Consider the following 19380-nt stretch of genomic DNA (forward strand, 5'->3'; position numbering starts at 1 on the left):
ATTGATGGATGCTCCCAAGTCCACTAAAGCATTTGCAATGGAAATTTCTCCAATGGTGCATGGGATGGTAAAATGCCCTGGATCACTATGTTTAGGAGGCAGCTCCAACTTGGAAACAGTAGAAATATTTTTGATTTGTGGCCTCCTCAATCCTCTTTTATAGGTGCACACTTCTTTAAGGAACTTGGCATATTTAGGCACCTGTTTAATTGCTTCCAGCAGAGGCATATTAATTTCTATCTTCTGAAAAATCTTCAATAACTCAGCATCAGTTTCCAATTTCTTTTCTGCAGGTGCAGATTTGACAGGGAAAGGTGGTTCAATTATGATTTCTGGTTGCTGCTCATTCTCAGCAATTTTTTTCTTTCTCCACTGAAGCATGCAACTCCTTTCCACTTCTTAACATGACTGCATTGGTACTGGCAGTCCTTTTTACTTGCACCTTTGGTTGATGAGCTGGTTGCATCTTTCCAAGTTCAGATGTTCCTCTCAAATGGGGAGGAATATACTTGGTGGTCTCTTTTTCCTCTGCAGGTGTAATTTCCACTGATACACTGCTCTCTTCAACATCTTTTATACAACCAGTTATCTTTTCATTCTCCCAAGAATTTTGTTGAGATCCCTTCAGATTCACTGTGCCCCAGTTCTCTTTTAAATTATTGGCTGCTGAGTCACAAGTTGCATTTAAAGTGTTATCAGACCAGCCTAACATTCCTGACGTTGTCATCTTATTCTCTGAAGGTTGCTGATTCAGCAACTTCACTTTTTCCACCAGCTGAGACATTACTTGAGTCAATTCCCTTAAGTCTTTGGATTCTGCCCCAATTACCGGTACAGTAACAGCAGCTGTATTGTACAAATATCCTTGATAAGAGCACTCAGCCATTTTACTCAACAACTGTCTTGCTTCAGCTGGAGTTCTATTCATTAAGGATCCTCCAGCAGCCACATCAACAAACATTCTCTCTCTTTGCAGCAGACCTTCATAGAAGTATGTTAGGAGTAGAGAATCCTGCAGCTGATGATTTGGGCACATGAGGCATAACTTATTGAATCTGTCCCAGAAATCAGCCAAACTTTCATTCTGCCCTTGCTCAATGGTGCAGATCTGCCTCCTAAAATATGATACTCTTGATGCTGGAAAAAATCTATTCAAGAATCTACACTGCATCTCTTCCCAACTTCTAAAAGGCTGCTGCTGGTAGATTATCCAATACCTAGCAGTGTCTTGCAAGGATAAGGGAAAAGCCTTCATCATAACCAGTTCTTCAGCAGCTCCAAACGGCTTCATAGAAGAACACACCAGAATAAATTCTCTGATATGTTGGTGAGGGTCCTCATGCTCCCATCCATGGAAGGTGGGTAACAACCTTATGAAACCAGGTTTAAGTTCAATTCCAGATGCATTCCCCTCCAGGGGTAAATGGGTGCACACTGGCTGGTGACTCATTTCTTGGTTGGCCAGTTCTTTCATGGACTTCTCCAGAGGAAAAGTCATACTAAACAGCTCAGTTACCACACTCTCAGACTACTAAAACTACCCCAAGATAATCTCACTAATTCCCCAGAGTTTGGCTGAACACACTCAGCCTAAACCTCTCAACAGAGTTGTTAATCAAGCACACAGAACAACCAAAAAAAAAAACAAAAATATTCCAAGACAGCCATCAGAATCAAAGACCAAAACAGCAAAAAAAATCCAAAATTAAAATTCACACTACTGCAGTTTTAAAAACAGAACCTAAGCCTACTAAAAAGAATTTGCAAAAAGAAAGGAAACCATTAAACCTATACAAGACTAACCTAACACTCTAAAACTTAACTCGCCGAGTCCCCGGCAGCGACGCCATTTGTTAAACTGTTTTTCGTCGCACAAAAACAGAACAAACTAAGTTTCCCCACTAATGAAGTATAGGGACAACCTAGGTATCAATCCAAAGACTCGGCTAAAATTAAGTCTAAAGTGTAGAGTTAAATCTTGTATTTATTTACTATCTAATAACTACTAAAGCAAGGTGGGGAAATGAAATATGAAACAATGAAATTAAAGAGAAAAGAATAAAGGAATCAAATCTGTATGAAAGAAAAAAAATCAAGAAAAAAAATGCAAAGAAATAAAAAAAAAACTGGAACCTAATCTAACTTGTAAAATAACTGCATAACAAAACAGAACCTAACTAAAATGAGAACTGAGTGCAATTAAAACTCACCTAATACAGCAAAATGAAACTAAAACTAAAACTGAACAAGATTCTAAGAGTAGACAGTTCAACATCTAATCTACTAAACTTAGTCTATTCATAGGAAAACAGAAATCAAAGGAAAATTAAAATGCAAAACAGATCACTCTATCCTAATCTATATATCACCAGAAATCAATCAATAACAGAATTTAGAATTGAAACAAATCAAAAACAGTACCTAAATTCTAAAAACAGTATCACAATAAAAAAAAACAGAATTGAAGTCATAGGTGAATTGCACATTGAACTGAATAAAAGAGTGCTTAGAGCTCTCAGGAAGACATCCTGATAATATGAATTCCAATACAGGATATTCTAAGTCATATTTCAGAACTTTAAATTGACTCTTTCCACTAATTTTTCCAATCAATGTTCATTAACCTATTCATCAATCTAAAATGCACAAACAAATTCAAGAAACACATATTTGAATCAATTTTTATGCATTGGACTGTTCTCTGTCTCGAGAAGACATCTCGATGAAGAATGCTCACTACGGAGACATTTAATTCCAAACGGAACCATAGAAGTGCAGAGTTACAGAATCCAAATCATTTTCTCAACACATAACAAGTACAGAAATCAAAAACAAAGAACAAAATCGAAACATAAACAAGAACAGAACAAGAACACAAAATCAACTTTATTAACATGAAAAGAAAATTTTACAAACTACCGGAAATCACCAAGACTCTCGCGGCCTGTCACCCTCGCGATCGTCTCAACAAAATCCAAAAGTCGAGAACTCTACTTTTACGAAAGCGGAAAGGAACCCTAACCTAAAGAGCTTAGAACTATGAACAGAGAGTGTATCTCAAAGTGTGTAAAGTATCCTATTTACAAGGTGAAAGCCCTTTTTATAGGGTCAGAAAAACAAAAGAAAACGAAAGAGGGAAAAGGAAAGGGGAAAAAGAAAAATGGGAGATGGAGAACCTTGAAAGAAAAATGGGAGATGGAGAACCTTGCTGTGACGCTTCGAGCTCTCCACGTGGCAGCTCCGGTCAGCTCTTCTTTCTCACTGGTCAGCTCCAGTCATCTTCTCCGGGCAGGTAATGTGCTCCTCTCTTCAACTCTCTTCACTCATGAGAGCCCTAGCTTAGCTCGAAGGTTCTTTTCTTTTACTCAAATGCACGAAGACTTCTTCATTTTGCCAAAATGATTTGCAAACCTGAGACCCCCAATGACAGCCTCTGAAACGCAACGTTTCATTAAAGGAGAATTGGCCCAATTGTTGCTCCCTGCTGTTCAATAGATTCAGCCACAAAATAGCCCAAAGATGGATCAGAGCCCAGTGTTTCTGCTGGCTGTTCAAGCCCAAACCAGATCCTAAAATAATAAAAGAGTTAGAAAAAAAATATTATGAGATTAAAACCTATTTAAAACCAAACATTTTTATTAAAAGAATTTCAAAAACATACTAATTTCCTAATTATTATCAAAGATTAAAAATTACATCTAAAAACCTATTTTTAACTAAAATTTTACAATTCTAAAGTATTAAAAGAAAAACATAAAACTAGCCTAATTCTAAGAAATTAAAAACTAAAGAAATCTAAGAAATGATTTTTAACAAAGAAAAATATGTAAATCTAGAGTGTTATCAGTGCTTAAAGTAGTTGGAAGAAGTCTATGCATCAAATGAAGACACTGAGCAAGAAAAACAACACAAATGAAGAACCAGAATTCTGCTGAAGCTAGCTCGGGCACCCTGGCTTATGGGGGCTTGAGCGCTAGTGCATCATGACTGTCGTGCGCTTGAGCCTCCTTCTTATGGGGGCTGGAGCGTCAACTTTGTTGACATGGTAGATTTGCCTTATTTAACTCAGAGGCACGAAGAACTTGACATTTTTTTACACCCAGACGCATTTTCTCTCATTTGGAGCTCTTGGAGGCGAGCTAGGAGCTGTGGGAACAATCCATCTTCTTCCTTGGGTCTTCTTCCTTCTTCCATTTCCACCATTGTTGTAAGCTCAAGCTCTCCATTCATGGAGAGCTAGTTTCATTGTTGTTGGGGGATGGATGTAGCCACTAAACTCTTATGTAAACTGCTGTGTTTTGAATGAATATATGCCTCTTTCATTGATTGTTAGTGTTTAATTCCTTTTCTCAATGCTTGTTGTGAAGTTGCTACCCATGACATGATTTTAGGGTTTGCTTGATATTGGGAAATGTTGGGTAAATCTGGACTTGGATTAAACACCTAAAGGAAATAATATCTAGGGATAGAACTAGGACCTTTGGTTGTCTTAAAGCTCAATTTTTAATGCAGAAATAATTGTTAGGTCTTCCAAGGGATTGGAGCCTAATAAAGAAGTCTAGGCTCTCTCTACCAAGGGATTGGGTTTGAGTAATTTAGTAGATTGACATTGGCATATTAATGAAGAGGAAGTGATTTTCTATACATAAGAGTGAAATAGGTGAAATCATACCCCCAACAATATCATTCCATATTATTTCAAATCTTCCCATTTCCAAGTGTTTTAGTATCAAAGATCACTTTTATCATTTATGTTACATGCTTACTTTAATTGTACTAAAACCCAAATTATGAACCATTCTTTAGTTTAAGTTAGTTGGAAATTATACGATTGTGTGGTGACACGAGTATCTTGGGAAACGAAATTCGATCTTACCGATTTTATTACTTGAAACGATTTGGTATACTTGCCAAAGTCTCAACAATATCTCATAAAATTTCCATAAGCAATCAACAAATACAACATAAACAAATTAATTACATATTTTTAACTTCTAACACAATATACCAAAATTGTCTATCCAATATAGTTAAGTAAGGCCAATATCTAGTCATTTATAACTCATACTACAACATACCACTTAAAATAAGCAAATACCTAATTATATATATTAGATTAACACACATACAACCATAAAATTAAATATTAAATTTCACGACACCAATCTCAATTTCACAATTAGTTTATCGTATCAAACCATCATTTAGTAGTATTATTTAATCTTTAATTTAGCTTCCTTTAAGTAGATAGATGTTCTTAACTCCAAAAGATGTTATTCACATGTTCAACTCTCACAAACCTCATAGACTCCACCTCACACATATTTCTCTACCTAGACATATAAAACTTTGATAAACAATTATAACACACTCTAACAATTATAACTTCAAAGAATCTTGAACCTTTAACTTCACATACAAAAATTTTACCATATAAGATTATAGATCTCGATTCCAAAAGTCCTATAAAGTACTTTAATTTTTAAACAACTAAATAAATTAATGAGAATATTAGATAAAAGTTTTAGGAATATTTTGTTTTAAAGAGAAAGTAATCTTTTAAAAATGAAATTAGATTAACTCATAATTTTATTTATAAGCTCAATTTTTATTAATAAAATAATCAAATTCATTAAATATCCTCACAATTATAATTAATTTTTTTAAATATCTACCATATATAAAACAATCAAATAACTTATTTTATTAAATAACAAATAATTTTTTTTAGCTATACTTGTACTTATATAAAAAGGATTCATTTATATAAATTGGATTATTTTTTGTGTCCACATTTTTTTAATTTACTCTCTAAATAAAAGTTTTTTAAATTAAAATAATATTTTTTTAATTATATCCTTTAAGTAATATTTTTTTAATTTAACCATTTCTGTTCGATTTGAATAATTTTTTAAACATATATATTTTTAATTAAAAACTATCTACAAATAAATAAAATAATTAATAATAAAATTGTAAATTTATTTATATTTAATTTTATAATTACAATAATGATAATAATTTATTATTTTGTATTAGTTAGAACATAAAATTGTTCAATTAAAGAAATGAAGTTATTAATTATCTCTGATATTTTTAAAAATAAATGAAAAACTAAAGTCTTGAAGTTAATGGTCTTAAATTTTTAATTAATGATTAAACTCTTGAAATTAATTGTTTCTATTTCTGTTAAAAGAAATTAATGATTAAACATAAACTCTTTAATCTCTCTATTTTAAAAAACAATTAATGTCACCTTGTTCGAAGAGCATACAATGATGATAAACTGCGAATTGAAGAACGCCAGAGAAGGGAAGAAAAAACCAAAATAAGAAAGAAACAAACAAAAAGAGCGTTTTACTGAGAGCACATAGTTTATGCAAATCAACCGCCATTACGTAACACTCCATTATTTTCACTCACTCCTCACTCTGCTCTCTCCCCACACCGGAGAAAACCAAATCGCTTTCTCCGTTAGGGTTAGGGTTTCCATTTTCCCCTAATCCAATCCAGCAGCGACATGGGCGCCAATTCGTTGCCATCGGCGGAATCAAACTTCGATCTCGATGAGCAGATCTCGCAGCTCATGCAATGCAAGCCGCTATCCGAGCACCAGGTTTGTTTTCTCCTCGTCGGACACGATCCGTTTCGTGTCGATGCGGAATTCACTGTTTTGGCAAGATTTGAAAATTTTCGGTGGTTATTTTTTTCGTTTTGCCTTTGTTTCGCTCTCTTTTCGGCTTTGGAATCTCCGAGAATGAGAGAACCGGTAGGATCGAGATGAAAGTCGCTTTTACAAGGTGTGCGGATATGAACTTTCTTTTTTTATAGAAATGGAAATTGTTCGGAAAATGAACAAAAAAACGATTTCCCTTTTCGGCAATTTTGAGTGTAGTTCCTGTAGTCCTGATTGGATTTGGATGTAGTCGGACAGTTGGATAGGGAAATTAAGTGATCAATTTCGTGGATTTTGAAGGAAATTTAATTATGGTTGTTTGGTTATGGTATGTGGATGTTACGAATTGCTTCCATAAGTTAGGATTTAGGAATAAGTTGTTATGAGACGTTTCCGGTTTGGCATGTATGATATTTGGAAAATCTAGTTTAGGATTTTTTGATTTTGAAACTCTGGCAAGTGAGGTGCAGAAAACAGTGAAAATCAGAAGCTATATGGAATAGCTTATACTTTGGATGTGGGAATTTGACGAGAGTATTGTTTAAACCGGTGCGAACCAAACAGCCTGTTTTAGGCATGTCCCTTGTGATGGTGTAATAGGGTGGTTGTAATGCACAGGCTCTTCACTTTGTAAGGGTGATGTTGCTTTAGTCTGACCCTTGTCCCAAATTTTCGGGATTGTTGTGCCTTGTCTGTTTGTCTTTTGAAGGGTATTTGATTCTGGGTTCAGAATTCTCGCGGAGCGTTGCTCGTTCTGTAATGTACTTTGAGATGAAGTGATTTTGTTTCTTGTCATAACTTAGTAAGAGTTATGTGCGTAAGGTTGTAACAGCTTTGTTGGCATCATGGCTGACAGTACTTATGGACATTTGTGGGTTTTCTCACTAAACTTGTACATTGAAGCGCAAGACTGCTACATCTGTGATCTTGTCTACTTTATATAATAATTTCGTGCTTTACTACTCTTTTTGGATGAGGCAGTATTGCTTTTTGTTTCGCCCTGCAAAAGAGATCTTGTCTCTCAAAGTTTGTATCTTGAAAAATGAAAATTGACTTAAATGGGAAAATGAATAGCTTCCATTGCTTCTTTTGTGGCCTATTTGCTCCTTGACACTTGTTTTGCTATAGGCTAATGTTGGTTTTTGTTTCTTTCTTTTTGCGGATTGTTTTAACGACACAATCATGGCTCTTTTTTTTTGGATTTTGTCTCCAAAATCTTTTCCTCCTCCAACTAATGTTATCTTTGTATAAATAAACATAAAAATAAATAGTTGCTCTTGTTTCTGCTGTAGGTAAGAGTTTTATGTGAGAAGGCTAAGGAAATTTTGATGGATGAAAGTAATGTCCAGGTGCAACCCTTTCTTCCTTTTATTATCTGTCAATATTTCTCTAGATATTGTTCTTACTTTTCAACGCTTTGTCATCTGTTCCATGCTCTGTATGAAAAGTAACCATTTGTAGCAGAAATGAGTTGTTGCCTGTTGGACATCAGCCTTATCTGGCATCATTTGTCTGATATTATTTCTTTTATTGTCTCTTACTTTTATCTGGGTTCATTCTCAAGTTTTATGACTTATTTTGGTGCCCATACATCTCACTATTTCTGTGGAACTTCTAATTGAATGTTATTTTCTTCTCTTGAAGAAAGAAAACATTAATTTCTCTCTCTCTCTCTCTTTCTCTCTTGTATCACAGCCTGTGAAAAGCCCCGTGACAATTTGTGGTGATATTCACGGGCAGTTTCATGATCTTGCAGAACTATTTCGAATTGGAGGGAAGGTATCAGTTCTGACTATCACTTTCCTTTTGTATTCAACTCTCTGTTTCAGCTGGGGAATGTCTTAACTAACTAATTGAGACCTGCCAAAGAAAAGGCTTTTGAAGATTGAAGTGCTTCAGAGGTATTGCGGAGTAGATTGTATAACCAGGAAACTACTCCTTGAATTCACTTCAACCCTAATATTACCACGTTAAAGTTTACTAACATGTGTCACTGGTGCAAAATGAACCTTTTTGTGATAAGGTTTCTGTTTTTGTTTTTTATATTATACTTTGCTGATTTTTTAGATATGGAATCTAAGAATTTTTGTTCTTTTTACAGTGTCCAGATACTAATTACTTGTTTATGGGTGATTATGTGGACCGGGGTTATTATTCAGTCGAAACTGTAACAGTAAGTGCATTGAAGATAAACTTCTTGAGTATTCTGCACCTATTAATAGTTGTTGCTTTGTGATTTAGCTGTTCGTCCCTACTCCTTTTCACCTCAAAAGGAAAAAAGGGATAAAAAACCTCTCTGGGAGTTTGCATGTTATGTTTTTCACATTTTTTGGCTTATGAGATCTATATGAAAGTATGGGTATGCATTGAAGTTGCTTCTTGCTATTAGCGTGAAATAGAATATTGGATCATCCCCAAATGGCAAGTAGCTCCTTTCAAGTTTCAAGTTTACTTATTACATAATAACAAGGCAATATAATTAGAATTTGCACCATGCAGCATTATTGATGCCTTTTCAACAAAGTTAGATTTAGAAAGGCTTGCAGTTGATAATAAATGTTATAAATAAGTATGCACTATATTAGGTGGAGGTGTTACTGAGAGTTTTAGGTATTTTGGGGGTTAAAGAAATTAATATTCTGATGAAACCTCAAATCTGAAATTAATATATTTCAAGCTATGGTTGTATATTTGATTTCTGTTTTGAAATTGACATTTTTTATTTGAGATCATTGAAGGTTCTATCTAATTGTACTGGATTTTAATCATCAGTTGAAGTTATTTCCTTTCCTTTAATGTCAGCATGTTTATGTACATGACTACATCCAAAAGATTGCAAATATTTTTTCTGGATATTATTTATGCTGCAATTGTCCCTTGGATAACTTAATAATGGTGAAGTTGCTGCATGTTTATTTATTTTAACGTATCTTGGTATCTTTGCTTCTTATTGTTGTATTGTGTGATGGAGGTACTGATTAATTATTCTCTCCAGCTTCTTGTGTCACTGAAAGTGCGATATCCTCAGCGAATTACTATTCTTAGAGGAAATCATGAAAGTCGTCAGGTATGCATTCATAATCTTCCATTCAAAGTTATATATTATATTTTCTGAGGTAATTTTTCTGACTTTTTTATGGAGTTACTGTGTAGCTTGTATTCTTTAACGCTTCAAAAATTAACTTGTCTTGGAGGGTTTTTTAGTTGCATAATGTGTTGTTGTTGGCTTTGATTTTAAGACAAGTATTAGTTGTTGAGCTAATTCTTCCTTTCTTAATCTTTTTTAATTTTTATTTTTTTTGCACAGATCACTCAAGTATATGGTTTTTACGACGAGTGCCTCAGAAAGTGAGTTTCAACACCTTCATTTAGAGTTCAATTTGGTGGGAAGGGAATAATTCTTTTAAAGGGCAATGTATATATTTATAATTTGCAGACTGTGTTGTTTTCATGAACTTATGTTAAAAACTTAAGGCATGTACTGTATAGGCTGTTTGGGAAATCCTTTGTATTTGTCTCCTGCAATTTTCATTTGTGTACTCTTAGAATTAGATTTCATTTGCAAGTATCTTTACACACACAGAACTGGAGTGATCGTCTGAGCTGTTCCAGAGATTTAACACTGTATACAACCATTTCATTCCCGATCCTCCATTTGGAGATGTTCAGTTTTTTATTTTGATCGATATATGGCAACATCTGACCAGGGTTGTGGAAGTTGTGTGGTACACACTCTTGCTGGTGTACAATCTCTTGTTCTTGTTAATACGGGTAAAGAATATATATAGACTATAGTTCTACTGCATTTGTCTAAATTGGAAGTAGGACAAAGATATAATAAGCTATTAGAATAATTTGTGGGATCCAATTTTTGCAGACTAGATGACCTAGACAAAGTGATAACATCAGTGTGTCTGTCCACTTGCATTTGGTAAAAACAAATTTAAACGAGTTATCCTTCAGAAAGGAATGCTGAACGCTTCTTTTTGAGGGAGGATTGAGGCTGCATAAGATGTTATCTCTGCAAATCTTTCTTTAACGACTCTTGCTCTCATTTTGTGTTTCTATTATTAGTATTATTAAATATATAAATGGCAACAACTATTAGGAATTTTTTGGTTTTGAATATATCCTTTGTCAAGTTACTTCCTGTTGTAAATTACTTTTTTTTATGCTGGTTCTGGTACACCTGATGATGTATTTTGTTTAAAAAAGGAAGTAAAGTATATGTACAATGAAGGCTTTAATACTTAAGAGATTTGGGATTGGATTTTCGTTTGGATGGGAGAAAAGAAAATTTTGAATTGAATTGGATAGAAAATTTGACATTTTTGTTTTGTTGAACTGAGCTTTCTCTTTATCTTCTCTTCCAACCAAACAAGAGAAATCAAATTTTTAAAATTTTCTTCCCTATTCTCTTTTCCTATCCGAACATAGGGTAAAGGTAACCCATGCATTCATGAGTGTGAACTGTAAGAGGTAATAAATATGGTTTGATAAAAAATTGTAGAAATATCTTAGGATCATTAGTCTTAATGTCAATAGGTTTGAGCTCATCATGATTAATACCCCTAATAAATTTGAAGTATTATATGTTTATTGGATTCAGTGTTGTGAATGGAGGAAGGCCTAAATTATTCCTTATAAACACATCATTGCACCCTATGATGCTGCCGTAGTGAGCCACCCTTCACTGTTGTCTGTGGCAGTTGACAAAAAATCTGCCAAGCCATTTAACTACATTGACTGGATTTAAGATCGACATTCAACTTGAGTTGATCTGGATTTAATTCTATTTTGTGTTCATTTCTATGAGACTATGAATTGATAATAAAATGTTATCTTATAGATTTATCTAATTCCATATTTCCTTTAATGCACAATAATAATTCATATGATTTTTATTTGCAGGTATGGTAATGCTAATGTTTGGAAGACCTTTACAGACCTTTTTGATTTCTTTCCGTTGACTGCATTGGTTAGTTTATTTTTTTTCCTCGGTTGTGATTTTAACTTGCCGGAAGAACAATAAATTGAGTATAAACTTCATATCAGTTATTATGTAAATTTAAGATATATTCTTTGTCCTATATTAATCAAAATTATCAACATTCCCCTTTTTTTAGTCAATTGAGAGTTCAAGGAACCCTTTTTTCTCGAGCAGTACCCATTTATTCAAATTTTAATCTAAAAATTTACATGTTTGAGAAAGTAAAATGTTGGAGGGATGAGTGTGATACTGGATTAAGTCATGATATCGGCAATTTTAACAAATTCACAAAGTTGTGCAAAGCATAGAGAGGGTTTGTACTTGATTATTTTCCAAATTAGTTAGTTTTTTGAAATTTCTGCCTTTTAAAGGTGATCTATGTGGTCTTTTAAGCAAAAGACGATGAACATGAAACTACACTGGATTTCTGTGTTAGTGAATTTAAATGCTCAAGTTTGTTCTGTTAGTTTGTAATGGGAAACTATTTCAATTGCCATTCATTTTCATTATAATGATTGTTTCTTGCCATAATGGTAGAAAATTGGTGGTTGAAGGTCACAGTTATGGGTTTTGATCATTCAGCTTCTAATTTAATATGGCCCTTCCAGGTTGAGTCCGAAATATTCTGTTTGCATGGTGGGCTTTCACCTTCAATTGAGACTCTTGATAACATAAGGAACTTTGATCGTGTTCAAGAAGTTCCTCATGAAGGGCCGATGTGTGATCTATTATGGTCTGACCCTGATGATAGGTGTGGCTGGGGAATTTCTCCTCGTGGTGCAGGATATACTTTTGGTCAGGTAGCTAAAGATATAATTTCTCGATTCTATACCTTGTTAGATGTTAGTTTTAAAACATTGAGGGAGTGCTACTGTATTTTATTTTCTAATTCAAATTCACACTCTCTTTCAGGATATATCCGAACAATTTAATCACTCAAACAAGCTTAAGTTAATCGCTAGAGCTCATCAGCTGGTCATGGATGGATTTAACTGGGCTCATGTAATTGACCTTCTCACGGAATAATCTTTTTTGTCTGTTACCTTTTGGAATTAAAGGAGTGAAGTTTAGACGTCCATTGTTTTGTTGAAAACAGGAACAGAAGGTGGTTACCATTTTTAGTGCACCTAACTACTGTTACCGATGTGGGAACATGGCTTCAATTTTGGAGGTTGACGATTCCAAGGGCCACACATTTATCCAGGTTTCCCTTCCTTTCTTGTTTTAACATAAATTTTCTTCAACACTGCAGGGTAAATATTTTCATGTGCCTGAATCGCTGGGCCTAAATTTGAAATGTTCTTGCAGTTTGACCCTGCTCCCAGAAGAGGAGAACCTGATGTTACCCGTAGAACGCCTGATTACTTCCTATGATGTTACTGCGGCATATCGTACCGGTGTCATAGTTACAACTCATTCTGCACAAATTGCGTGTAGTTTGTTCATCCTCATCCTCATTGATGAGATTGCTGTAAGCACTTAATTATGGGTACGCACTCCAAACATTTCCGGTGACTGCCCAATACTGCTGTGATGTAAAATAGGCAGGTAAAATTCCAGTTTTTTTTGTGACGCACAAGAACTTGTTGGACATCCTATTGGAGAAATCTCCTAGATGATGGCAGTGTCAGAATGTATTATTCCGGCGAAATGTGGATATTTTTTTGTTTGTGTTTCCCTGTCTTTAGTAGCAGTGGATTTTATATCTGTTGATGATTTGCATTGCTCTGTGCCATCGATTTTCAGTTAAAGCTGCATGATGATAGTGATTCAGTTCTGTTCATACTAATTACGTTAAATTTCATTACATTATCGGTGTTTATGATTTGGTCTGAGATAAGATAGGCAGTACAAAAAATACACACTCGTCAAACATGTCCCCTCTCCTCACCATGTTGGTTAGTCAATAACCGAGTAAAGCCAAACACAACAGAAATTTCAAGACAATGGGCATACAAAAAAAGTGGCAAATTTATGCTGAACTCTTGCATTTTAGTGGTGGGACTGGGTTAAATTAGCAACATGATTTGGGCATAAACAACAACTAAAAATTATTTTAGTTATGAAACGAAAATGTTTATATTTTTATATTTTATTTATATTTAGTTTTTGCTTAATACTTTAATAAAATAATATGATTATCATATGGTGCTATTAGAGGATATAATCTTGCTTTTGTCCTAAGAGTCTTTTATGATATATTTAACTTATTTCAATGAACTATTATATTTTAACATTTTAATTGATTTTATTTATTTATTGATATTATGAGGATATTCTTAATAAACATGTTCAAATCAACCAAGACCCAAGATGTACATAATAAACTTTGCCAATTATTTTTGAAGTACAAAATTTATTTTAATGTGCATCGTTTAGGTGTACTACTAAAGTTTTAATGAATAGCTAAGCCGTGCATAGCGAAAGGAAATGTAACAATTTAAATGACATATATTTAATCGTGTTTGGCAAGAATTTTTTAAACGTGTATATAAATGTTTTTCCTTATTTGAAAATGAAAGTTGAATGATTATTTTCTACAAAAAAAAGTAATAGATATTAATTTCCTCGTGGATGTGTTGGATTTCATGGTAGAGTGGTGGCCAATACAAACTAGGGAAAAGAAAAGAAAACGCCCTTTGTTGTGTTATATATATTGCGGATTACACAGCTTTAAGTAATAATACTTTTTTTTTTGTAAGTACAAATACTTGTTGGCTTGGTGCATTTTTTAATATAAATGTGTATAATACTATTATACACAATTGAAATTTTGTGAAAACTATAACATCTATTATTTTGTAAATATTTATTATTTTTGTAAATATTAAAAGAAAAAATATTTCGGAGATTTGAGTGATATTGAATGAATTGAACGGTTGAAAAAAAATGTGTAATAAAAGAAATGTTTTCAAATGAAGTGAAATCATTATTTTTTAAAATTACGAAATAAGCTAAGAGTGTGTGTGGTTGAAAATTCTCAAAATTGATAATCATTCATTCTTATGTAAAAAAATCAACAAAAATAAATATTTAAAAAGAATGAAAATGATTTATTTTGATGAAGTTCAGAAATGTGTTTTTTAGAATCCCTAGAATGAAGTTATGGCTATTTTTTATTTATAAAAACTGTATCTTAATAAGATAGTTAAATATGGAAGATTTTGAAAATAAAGATTCGAATGTTAAAAATGGTAGACATTGAAGATTGATGTTAAAAATTAATGGTTGTAACTAGTTCTATCAAATTATATAATTTGGTCTTAGTTGACCTGAGTTGGAGTAAAAAAAGTTAACAATAGGGTTAAATATGTTTTTAGTCCCTAAACTATTGGCCGTTTCTGGTTTTCGTCCCTCTTCCAAAGTAAGGTACGATTTGGTCCTCATTCTTTAGAAAAACGTTCGTTTTAGTCCTCAAAATTTTGTTTTTAGTCCTCGTTTTAGTCCTCAAAACGTTCGTTTTTTCGACTAAAACGAACGTTTTTTAAAGATTGAGGACCAAATCGTACCTTAGTTTGGAAGAGGGACGAAAACCAGAAACGGTCAATAGTTTAGGGACTAAAAACATATTTAACCCTTAACAATATCAATAAAATCTTTTATTAAAAAAACTTATAGACAAAATCTCATGAGTCAAGATTAATCTATAAATACTTTTTTATAAGAAAAATATAATACTAAACCAACCATAAATATGAAAATAATTAAATATAAGTATAGAATACGATAAAACTCTAATTGATAATCACATAATTAATTTGAAACTTATCTAAATCACATATTTGCAATGTAGTGTTACACTATTTGAAGACTTTTTTTTATAAGAGAATCTTGAGTTAAGTAAGTCATGCCAAAACAGTCATATGTGGTCATCATCATAGGCCCCTCCATAAATAAGAAAAGGAAACAGAAGAATGTGGTTAGATCCAACAAATGAAGAGAATTTAGTAGGAAAACAAAGATCCATTATATTTGCTTGTAATGTTTGGAAAAATTATTCGAATATTAATTAAAATGAACCAAAACCCTTAACAACCAGCATTGATGAATTTTAAAAGGAAACTTCAAAAACGTTAATTTATAGCTTTAAACTATACTTAAGAGTCCTTACATTTATCCTAATATAACCATAAATTTACAACTTTACAGAAACATATACTAACACAACTCATAAGAGCAGACCGATCGATAAACAAGCAATGTATTAAACCGAACGGTCCTATACTAATACAAAACCACCACAAGACCGAAAGGTCTTACTCTAACAAGAACCACCTCCTCCTGCCAGCGCCTGCTCCAGAGAAACTTCAGCTCCTTCTGCTCACACCCACAGGGTGATAATTGCAAGGACAAGGACGACCAAAAGGACAACCAGACAAGACAGGAAACTAAAGGGTAAGCTAGTGTAATTTACTTAACTATGTAAACAGGTAACTCACATAAATCTGATATAAATCAATCAGTCCATCATGCAACAAACAATCATACATTTCCAACCATAATCATATAACAATGCATGCATTGACTGTTCACTTTACTCTGACTGTCCGGACTGTATGAATTTTGTAGCTACGACGTTCTTGCACTCGTGGAAAGGTAATATGGAAAATCATCATAATTACCATAGCTGGAAACCTAAGCCGCCACACGAGGTTAGCCCTTCATCCCTCACTGTAGCTGGAAACCCAAGTCTACACATGAGTTTAGTCCGATAGCTGGAACCCCAAGCTATACGCAACCATGCCTCCTGCTATTCTCACCACATGCACCACCATTCTCTACTTGAGACTCGGTGACCATTAGAATGTCAGGATGAATGACAGCTTAGTCTGACCATATTCATACTTTACAATTCCATAACAAATCTAGAAATATTCCTCTCGGGAATACTCGTTCATATCCATACTATTTCATTTATATCACATTTCAGATATCATCATACTTCATCATCAATACATTAGAATTATGATCATTCCTTATTCTTCAAATCTTTTAATAAATATCACATGTCTCAGTAAAACAATACCCCACCTTTGATTAAGACCGAACATGAAGGATCAATCCTAACCTGTGAACAATACTGAGCGGGAGAGTACTCCCAATATGTGAACATGACCGAACAGTCATGTAGACAATAAGACTCAAGAAGGAGTCTAATACTCGTACTTATATGAATCAATAATGATTCAGAACGAAAAATATTGGCTTAGACCGAACACTACTAACTTAGTACAAATATGATATTGAGCACAAGTATGAGAACGAGTGCTCATAAAAGACCATACAACTCAATAATATTGATCGCTAACACCAACATAAATATTAGTACAAAACCGAGCACTATATTGAACGAGCGCTGGTCCAAGACCAATCACTTACCAAGAACGAGCGTTAGTACAAGATTGAGCACTACCAAGACAGTACATAACCGAGCGCTATCACTAACATAATGGCAAGTACAAGACCGAGCGCTATCATTAGCCTAATGGCTAGTATAATACCGAGCGCTTAGTGCATCACCGAGCACTACTAAGACCGAGTGCTGGCATATGACCGAGCACTACCGAGACCGAGCGGTAGTACAGAACAAGCACTATCGAGACCGAGCGCTACTAAGGCCGAACGGTCATGAACTGGGAGGACTCAAAGACACCAAACCCAATTAATAATCGAACACAAAAGAAGGCCGAACGGCCAAATCAGAGCATGGCCGAGTGGTCAACCACGAACCCTCAGTTTTCTCCATAATTCTATAGAAACTTCTGCAGAATTATGAGCACATCAAATTTTACTAAAACTAAACATTTTTACAAATTCCTAATCCTCCAAACATGAATCATACACATTTCTAAACTAAACTAAGAATACCTAAACCTTTCTAACATCATTTAGAGAGTTTCATCTCAGATTTGAGAGTAAATTCTGGTGAATCATCAACTCAAGGACCAAAAATCAGATTTCCTAACTTTATTACAGTTTTAAGTAACTCAAGGGTTCTAACAAGTCCTATACCACTTACTCAGATTCTCTATATCGACCACATTCACAACGAACATCATTTTCTCAAATTTTACTATCTCACTTCTTCATAATGCATTCGACAATGAACCAGAAACTCAACATAAATACAATCATCATGAACATCTTCATTTAACAATCCACACCAATTCAACCGAACACAAATCATTCAATTTTACATTCATACAGAATCCTCCAAATCAATTTCATACACATGCATAATCATCAAACAATATATTCATACATCAAACCAAGTAATTAAATTAGCTAGCTTCCCTTACCTCGAATCCAAGAGACCACTTTTATACACTTCAATCCAATAACTTTTTATAATCAGCCACAATTTCTAGTTGGTACAACGAAAACAACCGAAGAAACCAAAAGAGAAAAGACTCAGGAACAATGCAAGAACACATGCAAGCCGATAAATGCTCGCATGTACAGAAAACGCAGAGGATTCACAGGAAGAAGGTTCGGACCTTACCAGCTTCAAGAGAGGATTTTGATCGGTGAAAAATGAAGTCCTTTATACCAGAAGTGCTCAAGCACCACCAGATTGCTGATCGGAAGAAGAAAGAAGGATAAAATTTAGAGAGAAGATGAAGAAATATAAGAAAGAAAGTAGAGAGAAGGAGGAGAAAAGAAAATACTTTAGTTTTTAGAGAGATACAGATTCTGAGAAAATGGGATGAGCTGTGCTTTGGAAAAATCCTATAAAATGCTCAAACTCTTAGTTGAGACATTTGCCCCTCTCTTCTAGGTGTCATTTTCAAGGTTTTACATGGTGCACATCAGTTACATCAATCGTTGTTCATTTCTATATTGGCTTAAACATTCATACCTCTTATTTTTCATAGCCAAGGCTCTAAATCTTGATACTGAAGATGGAGCAAGACAGCTGAAAAACATTCAAAAGAGTTGAGGTACTCTTCTTCAGCAATGATAAACATAACGATTGCTTGATGACACTAAAAAAAATACAATCATCAGTAGTGTTTTTTATCATTCCATAAGGATACATAACAAAACTGAAGGAAAAAGTGTCCATTTGTACTTAAAAGACAAAATAATTTCACATTTCACTAACAAGAGCTTAAAATATGTTCAAATAGAAAAAAATGTAAAAACAAAATTCAAAAGACAGTATGGTAATTAAAAATAGCAATACAGTAATAGTCCATCTTATAAAAAAATATATTATTAAACAACATTAATCTCATTGAATTAATTAATGGACAATTTTTTTGTGTAATTTGATCGGTTACTCTAATTCTTTATGAATTAAATATTATGAGGACAAAAGAGAAATTGTTAGTATATATCACATCTAAAAATAAAAATTCATGCAGAGAGAGTGCAACAGTCTTCTATTTTTGCATGGAGGAAAAAAAACTCAAATATCCATGTCATTTAAAAATTAATATAAAATTGTATAAATTATATATCAGGAAGAAGTACCATTGTTGGCTTTTTCAACATCTTTAAAAGGTTTAGACTCATTAATGATTTTATCATGATAAAAAATATCTTCAACAACTTCATCTATTACAACCAATCCAAATACAATCAAACAACTAGTATAGAGTTAATAATTTAATGTAAAGTAATTTTAAAAAAGTTTAATACATCATTTGGTCTCTAGTTTTGGGTTTTTTTGTTCAAAGTTGTCCTACCTTTTAAAAAGGTTCAGTAAGGC

At 33.5% G+C, this 19380-nt stretch overlaps 1 protein-coding gene across 1 annotated transcript; it reads left to right on the forward strand.

Moving 5' to 3' along the window:
* The first annotated feature begins 6275 nt into the window (after window positions 1-6275).
* On the forward strand, window positions 6276-13388 carry LOC124839591 (serine/threonine-protein phosphatase PP2A-4 catalytic subunit-like). The gene is made up of 11 exons (XM_047315465.2): window positions 6276-6616; window positions 7969-8025; window positions 8372-8455; window positions 8778-8849; window positions 9672-9743; window positions 9984-10024; window positions 11588-11654; window positions 12275-12466; window positions 12579-12668; window positions 12763-12870; window positions 12975-13388. The coding sequence occupies exons 1-11, from the start codon at window positions 6521-6523 to the stop codon at window positions 13038-13040; spliced, it is 945 nt and encodes a 314-aa protein (XP_047171421.1). The 5' UTR covers window positions 6276-6520; the 3' UTR covers window positions 13041-13388.
* The last annotated feature ends 5992 nt before the right edge of the window (window positions 13389-19380 follow it).

The sequence above is a fragment of the Vigna umbellata genome, chromosome 8, assembly GCF_029865625.1.
Source record: "Vigna umbellata cultivar VRB3 chromosome 8, Vumbellata_1.0, whole genome shotgun sequence".
Lineage (NCBI taxonomy): Eukaryota > Viridiplantae > Streptophyta > Magnoliopsida > Fabales > Fabaceae > Vigna > Vigna umbellata.

What these genes read in the sequence shown, in the direction of transcription:
- LOC124839591 (XM_047315465.2), top strand. Translation starts at nt 6,521, where the DNA reads ATGGGCGCCAATTCGTTGCCATCGGCGGAATCAAACTTCGATCTCGAT. An exon ending in TCTTTCCGTTGACTGCATTG is followed by an intron (nt 11,655 to 12,274) that starts GTTAGTTTATTT and finishes TGGCCCTTCCAG; the next exon opens with GTTGAGTCCGAAATATTCTG. An exon ending in ATGGATTTAACTGGGCTCAT is followed by an intron (nt 12,669 to 12,762) that starts GTAATTGACCTT and finishes TGTTGAAAACAG; the next exon opens with GAACAGAAGGTGGTTACCAT.